General features: G+C 47.2%; 1 protein-coding gene across 21 annotated transcripts in view; it reads left to right on the top strand.

The window, feature by feature from the left end:
• MPP3 (MAGUK p55 scaffold protein 3) overlaps positions 1-14,128 on the top strand; it is a 32,383-nt gene that overhangs the window by 15,939 nt on the left and 2,316 nt on the right. For 5 of the 21 annotated variants that reach the window (XM_005584375.5, XM_065531628.2, XM_045375909.3 and 2 more), the window contains 7 exons: positions 636-656; positions 1,252-1,293; positions 2,964-3,128; positions 3,234-3,314; positions 6,088-6,181; positions 6,382-6,490; positions 7,904-8,026. In XM_005584375.5, coding sequence (XP_005584432.1) covers positions 636-656; positions 1,252-1,293; positions 2,964-3,128; positions 3,234-3,314; positions 6,088-6,181; positions 6,382-6,490; positions 7,904-8,026 — 635 coding nt within the window. Of the gene's footprint in view, positions 1-635; positions 657-1,251; positions 1,838-2,836; positions 3,129-3,233; positions 3,335-6,087; positions 6,182-6,381; positions 6,491-7,689; positions 8,027-14,128 lie in introns of those variants that run through there. The other 16 variants (XR_012425908.1, XR_012425907.1, XR_012425904.1 and 13 more) reach the window with 11 other exon arrangements.

Here is a 14,128-nt window from a genome sequence, read left to right as displayed (position 1 = left end):
GAATATGTAGGGTCACAAGGTGAAGTGAGCAGAGGTGGGGTCACATTTTCTGAAGGCCTGTGATCAGAGCCCCAGGGTAGGGCCCCGTGTAGAGAGGAAGCTTTTCCAGGGCATGGTCTCACCGGTACTAGAGGGCAGACTTGTAACCGAGTGAGTGGCCTGAGCAGGTGCCAGGTGACCAGAACACAGATGGCCTGCGGCTCTGCTCCACCCCGCTCCACCCTCAGGCATCTGCGTTTTCCAGGGCCAGACTCCAACCCCAGAAAAGAGAGAGTGGGTCCTATTCCCACTACAGGATCCTGGAGTAAGCTGCTCCCTGGGCCCCTGACAATGGCCACTTTTCCAGACTTGCTGTCAGGTTAGAAGGGCCACTGAGTGCAGTGGCCTTGAGGCTGCTGCGCCACTGACGAGCTGGCTTTCTCTGGGCTGCTAATGAGACACACACAAGAAGACTAATTAGAGCAGGTCTTGGGGTTTAATAATGTACCACAGCTCAGATCACAGGTTCACTGGAGGAAAGGGAGAGAGGCCAGATGGCGGGCTCCTCAGGCACCCGGGCCGTGGCTGCCCTCAGCCCCAGGGTCCCCGCTTCCCTCCACTAACGCTGTTCCATCTGTCTTTTGTGCAAACCGCAGATGATCAGCCTTGTGACAAAGGTAGGCCCAGTATCTGTCCGCTGTGCACAGGCACGGCCCCTTTTCCGTGGAACGTTTGGGGCCTGAGGGACTCGTATTCTTTCCCCATGTGGGCAGCTGTGCCCCTCCCGCTGTCTGCACACCTCTTCCTGCTCTGCCAGCCAGACTGGGCTGTTTCTTGAGGCAGGCAGAGTTGGTGGGGACAGGGTTCAAGGCCTTGGGGCCCTTCCCTGCTCTCCTGACATGCGGGGCCCAGCCTTTCCAGGACTCAGCCGTGCTGTGATGGGGCTGGGTAGGAGACAAGGGGTGGGAGGGCAGGGCAGGCAGGAGTGAATCCCTCCTTATTCACGCTGCTCACACTCAGGGACTGGGGAGGCCTGCTGGCCTAGAATCCCCCTCAGGGCCTGGAAAGGCTGTTAGGGGCCTAAGCATGGAGAACTGAGCAAAACAGAAGACCTTGCTTTCTTGGGGTATCCAGGACATGGGATTTCCCCTGAGCTCCCCATGAGACACCATCCCAGGGGGCTCTTCCTGCCCGGCCATCCAGGGGCTGGGTCCCCTGGGCCAGATGTGTCTGGCGGGACTCACTGGCTTCCTTCCCTCTTTTGCTTCCCAGAGGCCTGTGACTGTGAGGGCTACCTCAAAGGGCAGTATGTGGGTAAGTAGCTCCCCCTGACACCCACATGCACAACCTGCCCCACCCCAGGCTCCAGAGGCAGGGAGAGGTCAAAGCAGGCTGATGTGAGCCCCAGGAGTCCTTCTGGAGCAGCAGAGCCTGTGGGACCCCCGTCTCTCCTCAGTTCTCTCAGCCTGAGCAGGAGCTGAGCCTGCCCAGGCATTGAGTCCCCACCCAGCTTTTACCCAGCCATGGGGCACATGCCCTGGCGGGAAAGGTACACACACCCCTACATTAATACCAATTCTGTTATCACCATCATCGCAATTGGAGTTTATTCAGTGTTAACACCACCACCACACAGTGAGGGTGTTTACTGCTCTCCAGAGCCCCTTTTCACTTCTTTTACTGTCGTCAGTTTTGTCAAACGTCTTAGAGATAGGCAAAAAGTTTTTTTTGTTTTTTGGTTATTTTTTAGAGACAGGGCCTTGCTCTGTCACTCACGCTGGAGTACAGTAGTGACATTGCAGCTTGTAGCAGCCTCAACATCCTAGACTCAAACAATCCTCCCACCTCAGCCTCCTGAGTAGCTGGGACTGCAGGCACCTGACACCATGCCCAGCTGATTAAAAATATATTTTTTTTGTAGAGGTGGGGTCTCGCTGTGTTACCCAAGCTGGTTTCAAGCTCCTAGCTTCAAGCAGTCCTCCTTTCCAAAAAGTTTTTAAACTTTTTTTTAAATTATTTTTTGAGAAATGGTCTTGCTGTGTTACCCACACTGGAGTGCAGTGGTGTGATCACAAATCACTGCAGCCTCAGCCTCCCAGGCTCAAGCGATCCTTCCATCTCAGCCTCCCTAGTAGCTGGGACTACAGGTGCATGCCACTACACCTGGCTAATTTTTGTATTTTTTGTAGAGACAGGGTTTCACCATGTTGCCCAGCTAGTCGTGAACCCCTGGGATCAAGTGACCTACCTGCCTCAGCCTCCCAAAGTGCTGGGATACAGGCATGAGCCACTGCACCCAGCCCCTTAGCTTTTATTTTGAAGTAATTTCAAACTTACTGGAAAGGTGTAAGAATTATATAAAGAACTCCCATATACTCCACAGCCAGATTCACCAGTTGTTGCTCCTTTGCCATGTTTGCTCAATTTCCTTTCCCACATCTCTGCATTTTTTTTCCTGAGTCATATGAGACTTAGTTGTAGACATCATGTCGCTTTCCCATTAAATCTCTCAGCATGTATTTCCCAAGGCCAAGGACTTCCTCAGGGCAATGATCAAATTCTGAGAATTTAAAATGCATCCAAGTCTATTATATGCTGTTATTTAAATGTTATCAATTGTCCCCATCATGTCCTTTATGGCATTTTCCCTTGGTCCAGGATCCGATCTAGGACCACACATGGTATTTGTAGATTCATATCCTAATTTCACAGATAAGGAAATTGAGGCTCAGAGAGATGAAGGGACTTGTCCAAGGTCAGTCACATGCCAAGTAAAACAGTGACCTTGAGCGCTAGTTTGTGAATGCAGGGTCACCCTTTCATCTTACCATTGTGTTTCCCGAACAACCTCTTCCAGTAGCAGGAGGAGGTTGGGAGAGGTCAGTGGGACTCAGTCCCATCTCCAGGTCTGGCCAGGTGGAAAAAGTCTCTTCTGGGAGATTCTGAGACAAATGCCATGGTGTCCCTCTGCCCCTCCTTCCAAGCTGGTCTTCGGAGGAGTTTCCGGCTGGGCTGTAGGGAGAGACTGGGGGGCTCCCAGGAAGGGAAGATGTCCTCCGGAGCTGAGTCTCCAGAGCTGCTGACTTACGAGGAGGTGGCCAGGTACCAACACCAGCCCGGAGAGCGGCCCCGCCTGGTGGTTCTGATCGGTAGGTGCCATCCTGGGTTTCCAGGAAGTGATCTGGTTTCCTCCCTGGAGCAGGTGGGGAGGGAGCTCAGCAGGGACCCTGGTCAGCCTTCCTCTTGTTTCCCAGGGTCTCTGGGAGCCCGACTGCACGAGCTGAAGCAAAAGGTGGTGGCCGAGAACCCACAGCACTTTGGTGTCGCTGTTCCACGTAAGAGGGCCCATGTGGGGGTGTGTGTTTTTCTGCACACACACAAATACTTCATGGGGACTTAACTTCCCAGATTCATCCAAATCCTTACTTTGGGTTTAAAGGATCACCAGGCACTGCCTGCTATTGGCAAATCATGGGACAAAGGCCTGATGGGAAGAAATCCACTCTCAGTGGTCCTCTGAGACCCTCTGAGGCAGAAGCTGGAGGACCACTTGCGTGGTTCCTGCCTGGGGTGGGAGGTGAGTCCAGAGCACATTGTAGGCAAAGTGGCAGCCTCAACCTGACACCAAAGGGCCTCCACAGTAGGGGGCATTCCTCCTCATCACAGTGAATTTTGACTCCGATGGCCCCTGCCCTCTGCTTGGATGAGAGGGCAGGTCAGAGAAGCCACAGAACCCTGTGAGTGGTATTTCTTGGCACTCCCTCATAGTCAGATTCCAGTTTGTCAGGGTGGCTGGGTACATTCCTGGGTGATGCCTCCCCTGCCAATTCCTGGGGCTTGCTGCTGCTAGGGGCACCCTGGGATGTCAAGCTCCAGTGGGTAGAGGATCCTGGTTCTGAATGTGATAAGGAGGATGAGGAGGAGGAGAATGAAGGTGCCAGGTAATATGCCAAGAGCTTTTATGTGCAGTCCCCTGGGTCAGCCCTCCCAGTACCCCTGAGAAGAGAGATTATCATCATCTTGTATGGCAGAGGAAGACAGTGAGGGTCAGAGAGGTTGACTAACCTGTCCAATGTCACACAGTTGGTAAGTGGTGGAACCAAGATTCAAACCCAGGCAGCCTGCCCCAGTCATGTTCTTAATGAGGGTGCACAATGGCCTCTCACCTGCTGCTTGCCACTTCATGCCCTTGGCTGCCCCTTTCCTTTCTGGGACTCACTCTCAGTCCCCCTGGCCTCAGAGGGATGCAGTATGAATGCCTGGTGGCTACTGAGAGGGGTGCTGTGGTGGTGGTAGTGGGGGCCTCCTCAGAGTGTTCTGGGGCAGAGCAGCCACGAAGCCTTACTTTGATCACACTGCTCTCCCTGGGCCCAGCGCCTAGTCTGTGGGTTGTCCGAGCTGTCTTCCAGAGCCCAGTCTGAAGTGGCAGGGATGTGGGGGAGGTGATGGTACTGGGGAGGCCATTCTGGCAGGACAGCTGTGATGAACCTGGAGGGCTTCAGGGAGCCACAGCCTTCCAAGTTTCAGGGAAACTGAAACAGGACATGCAGAGGTTGCTAACACACTGATTGTTCCGAACCCCCTGGATCCATCCCCTGGGGAAGAGGTACCTGGATGGTCAGGCCCACCTGCTTCTAGGCACTCCACAGATAGGAGATTTTCCTCCTTGGTTTTAGAAACTGGAGGAGTCAAGGAAGCCTTCCCAGAGGCAGTGACTTTTATGCTGGGTTTTGAAGTGTAAATAGGAGTTTTCCAGGCAGAAGAGAAAAGAATAGTTTTCCGTACTGAGGAAACAACATGTGTGAAGGGACAGAGCAGTGTTAGGGACTGGGGAGATTAGTGTGGATGATGTGCTGGAAAATGGAGCTGAGAGGTTGTGCAGATCATGCAGGTCTCATATATTCAGCTAGGGTGTTTAGAATGTAATGCATAGATAAATAAAAGTTTTTAAGCAGGGGGATGACGTGGTTGGAAAAGTGACCCTAGCAGCTCTACCGGAGGTTGGACTAAGATGCCACAGATAGAACACAGGGCATCCCCTGGATGGTTCCCATGGGCCAGAAGACACAGCGCCCCAAGATCCCATTTTATCTTTTGGAAAATGCCGTGTGTGTGGCTTTGTGTGTGCCCTTGTTCTGTGGAAGACCTGATTTTCCTCAGAAGTGTGCATCCCAATTCTGTTATGGAAATCAATGAGAAAACACCATGTGTTTTAACATTTTTGTTTGAGAGCCAGCCTTGCTGAAACACATCCAATCCATATAGGGACGGTCTGTCTTCCTGTCTCCTTCTGGAGATGAGAACTAATTGACTAAAGAATTAAAAGCATACATCAGGGTCAAATGTATATGTGGCTCCTTTGCTCTCAAAAAAGAAAAAACATTGAAGAATTAAAAGTTAGGACCTAGGGGTCTCTTAAGTGATTCTCCAAAAGCCACAGCATCTGCTGGGCACAGTGGCTCACGCCTATAATCCCAGCACTTTGGGAGGCCGAGGCGGGTGGATCACCTGAGGTTGGGAGTTGAGACCAGCCTGACCAACGTGGAGAAACCCCGTCTCTACTAAAAATACAAAATTAGCCGGGTGTGGTGGTGCATGTCTGTAATCCTAGCTACTCGGGCAGGAGAATCACTTGAATTGGGGAGGCAGAGGTTGCAGTGAGCCGAGATCATGCCATTGCGCTGCAGCCTGGGGAACGAGCAAAACTCTGTCTCAAAAAAAAAAAAACAAAAAAAGCCACAGCATCAGGGAGTCAGTTAGCAGAGTGGTTAAGGGTTTAAGCTGGGCATTTGGCAGAGAGACCGATTCTGGCTGTGTGCTCTACTGGTTGTGTGTCACTGTGCACAGCACCGAGCCTCTCTGTGCCTCAGTTTTCTCAGTTGCAAAAGGAAAAGCCTCCTTTTGCCTACATGGAAGAGTTGTTGTGTGAATCAGTGATACACCTGCCTGGAAAGGCACAGTGCCTGATACAGGGACATGCAATGAGGTAGAAGTGCTTGGTTTAGACACAGCAGCAGCCAACTCCCAAATGAGTGCCTAAGCCTGCTGCTATCCCCACGTGCTGTGATGTGACATCTCTTTGCCCAGCTTTCCTTCTTTCTTTAAAAGATACCACCAGGCCCCGAAAGAGCCATGAGAAGGAAGGAGTGGAATATCACTTTGTGTCTAAGCAAGCATTTGAGGCCGACTTACATCACAACAAGTACGTTGCTTGATGGGCCAGTTGGCCTTCTAGGCAGCTGCGTCTTTTTATATCTACCTGTATTCCACTGGAGCTCCCGGGAGGGCTCCCAGAAAGGATGGGGGAAGCGGGAGAGAAGTCATGTTGGGAGGTCCCCTTTCCTTTGCTAATTTAGGAAAGCTGAGGAACTAAAGGTCTTTTCCCCTTTGGTGGTGTTTTAGGTTCCTGGAACATGGTGAATATAAGGAAAATTTCTATGGAACCAGCCTGGAGGCCATTCAGGCTGTTATGGCCAAAAACAAAGTTTGTTTGGTGGATGTGGAGCCGGAAGTGAGTTCCTGGGCCTGCTGGCCATTTCTGGTTAATGGAATTTATAACTAGGGGATTGTACGTTTTATACAACACTTAACCTCAGCCTAAGGAATTTTTAGTCTGGAACACTAACTGTTCAATTTCTTTGGGTCTTCCTTTGAAAATCAAATGAAAGCCTTGTACCCCAAAACATGCCCCTCTATCCACAAATGCTGCATTAATTGTAGGGAGCTCGTGGACACTCTGGTGGCCCACAGACCCAGGCTAGTAACCCCTGCATGGAACAGATCATGCTGTAGTTGGTGGCGCTGACTGGCCATTGCAATGTGCCAGAGAATTAGGGATGTCAGTACCCAGGTGAAGCTAGGGCTGAGCTCTCGGTGCCAGGCCTCCCTCTCCCCAACCAAGGCAGGTGGAGTCAGTGGCTTAGAGAACCACTCAGGGAGGCAGTGAGGAGAGCAGTTTAAAGGGGAAAAAGAGGGAGGGAGACGTGGCCCTGTGAAGTGCTTCAAAAACATTTCCACTCCTGCACACCCGGCATGCTGTGGGCTCAGCAGGGGCTTAACCATCTCTTTAACCTTGTCTTTTAGAAAAACTTCCAAGCTTTGAACTCAATCTGGGATTTTTTTCCCCTCTATAGAAACAGATCTCTGATTTTATGATATAAACTGTAGGCTTTATTTTAAAGAAGTTTGCTTGAAACATATTCCAAAAAGCACGTTATGCCTACAAAGGAAAACGCTCACTCATTTGGACTTACAGGGAGTTAGTAATCAAAATTAGAAGTCTGAGTTTCAAAAATTTCTTTGAAAAATAATTTTATTGATCACTTTATTGATCAAGGGTGCAGATAATGCATATAGCAGTTTAATATTTAGTGTTTCCAAGTGGAGCCCTTACATTCTAGATAAAATGCATTAATTAAGAGTACAGTTTCTACAGTCTACAGTTTAAGTGATCTGTTCGGTAATCTCATTTGCTTTGCGAACGTTTTCTTCTTTGAATACCAAGAGGAGATGTAATAGCACAAATTTGGTAATAGTGTAGTCCAATTGATGACATTTGACTAAATAGATACACACTGACTCCTGCATCCTCACCCATCAGAAATGGAAGGTGGAGAGGAGCCTAAGAAGGTTAATTATAGCCAGAAGGGTCAGAGCTAAGAGAGACAGCAACTCTCTCTGAGCTGAGGCTTAGGAACCTTCTATTTGCAGTGAGTGTGACTTCAGGGCCCCGCTGAGTTCAATGTCGAAGGACGAGAAAAGGAGCAGTTGGTCTGCCCCATTGAAGTCCATTGTCATGGGACCCATGTAACCAGGACCTTTGCTGTTGGGGTTATGGGACTGAAGCACACGTTGAGTTTTCAAAAGTATATTTCACAATAAAAAACTTCAAAAGTATATAATATTCTTGAACTTTCTTTCTCAGGCACTGAAACAACTGAGGACCTCAGAATTTAAACCCTATATTATATTTGTAAAGCCTGCAATTCAGGAAAAAAGAAAGACACCACCTATGTCCCCAGCTTGTGAGGACACGGCAGCCCCATTTGTAAGTTTAAAGTGGATTGTTTCTTTTCTGAAGGCCTAAGGGAGGCTGTTACAGGAATGCTTCTAGCTGCATCAGGGTGCTTGCAGCTGAAGAGGGATGCGGGATGCACCTTCTGCACGTGATTGTCTTTCCATTTTGCCTATTGAAAAACTTAAGAGAAGATGATTGCATGGCCAGAAGGCTCAAGGTGAACAGCTGGAAGTGCCTCCCAAACCAGGCAGGTGGCTTTTCCCGGGCTCACACCCCTCCACTCCCTCACATAAGCACCCTCCCCCAAAATATGACACCTGTCAGGGACCTCATGTGAGTGTGACAGACTACACTCATCAAACTACATTCCTAGGCCAAACCCAAGTATTTTTAATTGAAATCCCAACTAACAAGGTCATTATCACTGCTTTCAAACCAGTTTGAATCATCAGTGAGTGAAGGGATTTCTAAAACTCGTGGATGAGTTCATCTGATGTATCCTAAATGAACCTCTGTTTCACTGTCATAGATTCTTTGTTCAGCCCAGTCTATGTCAGGATGGCGAAACCCTCACCCAAACCTGAATATTTGACAGAGTTCTTCTAGGCGGTATGGACTTGATTACTCATCTTTTTTGGTTCTTAACAGGGTCAGTCAGCAGAATGAGCTGGAAGTTATTATGGGTGGTGGGGGCAGTCAGAAGCAACTCAGTCCCAGAATAGACTTTGTTTGCTGTCCTATATAGCTGGTTTCATCTGAAGGAGGCCTTCTCGGATCCTTCCCCTTGATCAGGAAGCTCCCTCCAAGTCAAGATTTTGATGCAATCCTAGTTCATACTGATTCTCAGTTTTAACTGTCCACATTGATAGATTTTTTATTTTATTTTTTATTTTTAAAGACAGGGACTCACTATGTTGTCCAGGCTGGTCTTGAACTCCTGGGCTCGAGTGATCCTTCCACCTTGGCCTCCCAAAGTGCTGGGATTACAGGTGTAAGCCACTGTGCCTGGCCTTTTATTTTTTTTAGGACAGGATCTTGCTGTATTGCCCAGACTGGAGTGCAGAGGTATAATCATGGCTCACTGCAGCCTTGAACTCCTGGGCTCAAGCAGTCTTCCTTCCTCAGCTTCCTAAGTAGCTGGGACTACAGGCATGTACCACCAACACCCAGCCAATTAAAAAAAAAAATTACAGAGACAGGGTGTCTTGTGCTGCCCAGGGTGGTCTCAAACTCCTGGCCTCAAGTGATCCTCCTGCCTCAGCTTCCCAAAGTCTGACCATACCTGGTCTCAATAAATTATTTAGAATGGCATACATATAGGAACATTAGAAATTCTCTCCTTGGCCCGGTACGGTGGCTCACACCTGTATCTCAGCAATTTGGGAGGCTGAGGTGGGCAGATTGCTTGAGCCCAGGAATTCAAAACCAGCCTGGGCAACTTGGTGAAACCCTGTCTCTACAAAAACATTACAAAAATTAGCCAGGTGTGGTGGCACACACCTATAGTCCTAGCCACTCAGGAGACTGAGATGGGAGTGGGAGGATCACTTGAGCCTAATAGGTCAAGGCTGCAGTGAGCCATGACCATGCCACTGCATTTCAGCCTGCATGACAGAGTGAGACTGTCTCCAAAAAAGAAAAAAAAAGAAATTTTCTCCTTTAGAAACTCTAAGGGGGAGGCTGGCATGGTGGCTCACGCCTATAATCCCAGCACTTTGGGAGGCCGAAGCAGGCGGATTACCTAAGGTCAGGAGTTTGAGAGCAGCCTGGCCAAAATGGCGAAACCCCGTCTCATACTAAAAATACAAAAATTATTTTGTATATTACACCAGGTATGGTGGCGCATGCCTGTAATCCCAGCTATTCGGGAGGATGAGACAGGAGAAACACTTGAACCCAGGAGGCAGAGACTGCAGTGAGCCGAAATCACGCCACTGCACACTCTAGCCTGGGCAAGAGAGCAAGACTCTGTCTAAAAAAAACACACACACACACAAGGAACTCTAAGGGGAGTATCAGCTTAAGTTTAGAATCATTTAGAAACATACAGTATTGACTGGGTGCAATGGCTCACACCTGTAATCCCAACACTTTGGAGGGCCAAGGCGGGTGGATCACCTGAGGTCAGGAGTTTGAGACCAACCTGACCAACACGGTGAAACCCCATCTCTACTAAATACAAAAAATTAGCTGGGCATGGTGGCACATGCCTGTAATCCCAGCTATTTGCGAGCCTGAGGCAGGAGAATTGCTTGAACTTGGAGGCAGAGGTTGCAATGAGCCAAGATTGCGCCACTGCACTCCAGCCTGGGCAACAAGAGTGAAACTCCATCTCAAAAACAAAAACCAGAAACGTACAGTATGCCTATCACATAACAAAAAAATCAGAGACAACCTAAATGTTCACTATCAGGACTCAGTTCGATATACTCCATTACATGACACTTACGGGATGTATTGAAATATTATTGTAGCCAGTTAAAAGCCATATGTTGGGGCCGGATGTGGTGGCTCACGCCTGTAATCCCAGCACTTTGGGAGGCCTAGGTGGGTGGATCACCAGAGGTCAGGAGTTTGAGATCAGCCTGGCCAACATGGTGAAACCCCGTCTCTACTAAAAATACAAAAATTAGCTGGGCGTGGTGGCAGGCGTCTGTAATTCCAGCTACTTGGGAGGCTGAGGCAGGACAATCACTTGAACCTGGGAGGCAGAGTTTTCAGTGAACTGAGATCGCGCCACTATTCTCCAGCCTGGGCAACAAAGCAAGACTCTGTCTCAAAAAAAATAATAACTAACTAACTAACTAAATACATAAAAGCCATGTGTTGGAGGAATATTTGATGACATAGCTAAATACAAGAAAAAATCAGAAAATAAAAAAATCAGGATTCTAATTTTGTGTTACACACAAAATACACTAAAATGCTAAAGGCAATTCTCCCTGAGGCTCTTAACTAATTTTTGTTTTGTGTATTTACTGTGTGTTTTTTGGAGGGGGAGTTAACAGCTTTATTGAGATAAAATTTACGTACTGTACAATTCACCCATTTAAAGCATACAATTCAATGATGTATTCACAGAGTTGTTGCAACTACCACAGTCAATTTAAGAGCATTTTCATCACCTCAGAAAGAAACCTTGAGCCCGTTAGAATTTCCCATTATCTGTTTTCCTCCAGTCCCTTCCTAGCCACAGGCAACTGCTAATCTACGGTCACTATAAATTTGTCTATTCTAAACATTTCATATAAATGGATTCATGCAATATAAGACCTTTTGTATCTGGCTTTTTTCACTTAGTATAATGTTTTTAAGGTTCATTCATGTATCAGTAATTCATTCTTTTTTTTTTTATGGCTGAATAATATTCCATTGTATAGAGTACCACATTTTGTTTACCCATTTATCAATTAATGGACATTTATGGATTTTCAGCTATTATGAATCATGTTATGAATATTCATATACAAGTTTTTGTGTGAACGTATGTTTTCATTTCTCTTGGGTGTATACCTTGGTATGGAATTGCTGGGTCATAGGGCAGCTCTATGTTTAACATTTGGGGGAACTGCCAGACTCTACCATGGCAGCTGTACCATTTTACATTCCCAGCAGCAGCGTTCAAGAGTTCCCATTTCTCCACATCCTCACCAGCCCTTGTTATTGTCTGTCTTTTTAATCATAGCACTACTAGTAGGTGTGAAGTGGTATCTCATTGTGCTTTTGATTTGCATTTCTCTAATCATCAGTGAAGCTGAACATCTTTTCATGTGTTTATTGGCCATTTTTATATCTTTCTTGGAGAAATGTCTATTCAAATACTTTGTCCATTTTTAAATGTCCATTTCTTATTATTGAGTTGTAAGAATTCTTTATCTATTTTGGATACAAGTCCTTTGTCAGATGCATGATTTGCGAATATTTTTTCCCATTCTGTGAGTTGTCTTTTCACTTTCTTTTTTTTTTTTGTGAGACAGAGTTTTGCTCTTGTTGCCCAGGCTGGAGTGCAATGGTGCGGTGTTGGCTCACTGAAACCTCCGCCTCCCAGGTTCAAGTGATTATCCTGCCTCAACCCCCAAGTAGCTGGGATTACAGGCGCATGCCATCACGCCCGGCTAATTTTTTTTTGTATTTTTAGTAGAGATGGGGTTTCACCATGTTGGCCAGGCTGGTCTCAAACTCCTGACCTTGGGTGATCTGCCTGCCTCGGCCTCCCAAAGTGCTGGGAGGCACCATGCCTGGCCCTTACTTTCTTGATAGCGTCCTTTGAGGCATAACATTTTAAAATGTGATAAAGTCCAATGTATTTTTTCTTTTGTTGCTTATATTTTTGGTATCGTATCTAAGAAATCATTGTTGAATCCAAGGTCATAAAGATTTACTCCTTTGTTTTCTTTTAAATTATTTATAGTTGTAGCAGTTACATTTGGATCTGTCATCTATTTTGTGTTATTTTCTGTGGATTGTGTGAAGTAGGGGTCCAACTTCATTCTTTGCATGTGGATAGCCAGTTACCCCAGCATCACTGGTTGAAAAAACTATTTTCTCATTTAATTATTTTGACACCCTTGTCTAGAATCAATTGGCAAGAAAAGTAAGGGTTTCTTTCCAGAGTCTCAGTCCCTTTCCACTGGTCTACATGTCTATTGTTAGGCCAGCACCACACCGTCTTGCTTCGATTACTAGCTTTGTAGTACGTTTTGAAGTCAGGTTTTTCAAGCTTGTTTTGGCTATTCTGGGTCCTTTGCATTGCCATATGAATTTTAGGATCAATCTGCCCATTCGTTTTACTGTATTGGCTTTGTTTTGTTTTGCAAATATTTCAGGATTGAATAAGCGGGGGGAAATGGCTCATTTTTCCAAGAGTCAAGAATTCATTAGGAGAGTAAGAGGGAGCTTCCTAGGACTCAAGGAAAGCTCTGCCAAATAATCAGGTCCCCAGGCAGTGCCAGCTTTCTAGGAGTCAGAACCCTCCCTGGCCCATGGTGGTTATTTCAAGAGAAGCAGCTGCACTCTATTCCCAGTGTCCTTCCAGCCTGGCCGGTTTTGTCGTCTATCCCATCTCTTTTATTGCCCACCAGAATACTGCATTCCAAGCAGGTGGGCTGATGATGAAATGCAGCTGGTCCGTTCGTGCTCCACCACCCTGCAGCTGTGAGTAGGCAGCAAGGTCACAGTGAGGCTGTTCAACACAGAGTCCCCGGTTCTACTCCCAGAGATTCCGACCTAGGGGATTTGGAGTGGGGCCCAGGCACTCCGTTTTTAACACTCAGCCTTTCATGTGGTTTTGATGTATGTTGGCAGACCCCAGATGACATTTGGAAAAATTCCTCACAAAGGCATGGGTTTTGTGTAACGTTAAATATCTATCTGTCCATTGTCTGGCACCTGAGTTCCTGGCAGGGGACCCAAAACATCCTCTGTCTGTTTCCTTGCTGACCACAAGTTAATGAGGCTTCTGGCTTCTGACCCAGCAAAGCTAATCCAGCCTGGGGGTGATGGACAGCATGGGGGAATCTTTCCTATGTGATCTTCGGGACTGTGACTCTTGCTGAAGACACAGGTGGCGAGTTCCATCTTTACAGGCCAGGAAAGGGGTTCAGGGGATTTATGATTGCAAAGCAAATATCACGTGTTTTTACTCCATTAGAGATTTACTTAAGTTCTTTCCGGATGCAGATATTTATTAGGAAGATTGTGGTTCTTTGTGGCAAAATTTTTTCTGCTTTAATTTCTTAACTAGCCAAATGCTTCCAGGATGAACCATGTGGGTGCCTGGAGGAGGGGAAACTGGAAGCAGCAGACAGGTCTATAGGATGGATGTGTGTCAGGGAGTGGGGAAGGAGGGGTTGAAGAGCCAGGGGGCAGTTATGGGATAGTGCGAAGTGCTTCTGAGTATGAAAGTAGCCCTGCGAGAATATTCTATATGGAATATAGAATTGAGAAATGTCTCCCAATTTAATCCAGTTTTTTCCCTCCTGGAGGAGAAAAGGAGAAGAAATTATCTCAGCCTTCTTAGATAGCACATTTCAACTGTCTTTGAAGTAGCACGCCACACCCTTTTCCTAGATCTTGAGGACTCGAATCCTGAAATTTCAGATGCTCTCACTAAAGTAGGAATTGGCTTTTGAC

Source organism: Macaca fascicularis, chromosome 16, assembly GCF_037993035.2.
Source record: "Macaca fascicularis isolate 582-1 chromosome 16, T2T-MFA8v1.1".
Lineage (NCBI taxonomy): Eukaryota > Metazoa > Chordata > Mammalia > Primates > Cercopithecidae > Macaca > Macaca fascicularis.
The sequence above is the reverse complement of the archived record's forward strand: the minus strand, read 5'-3'. Positions and strand labels throughout refer to the sequence as shown.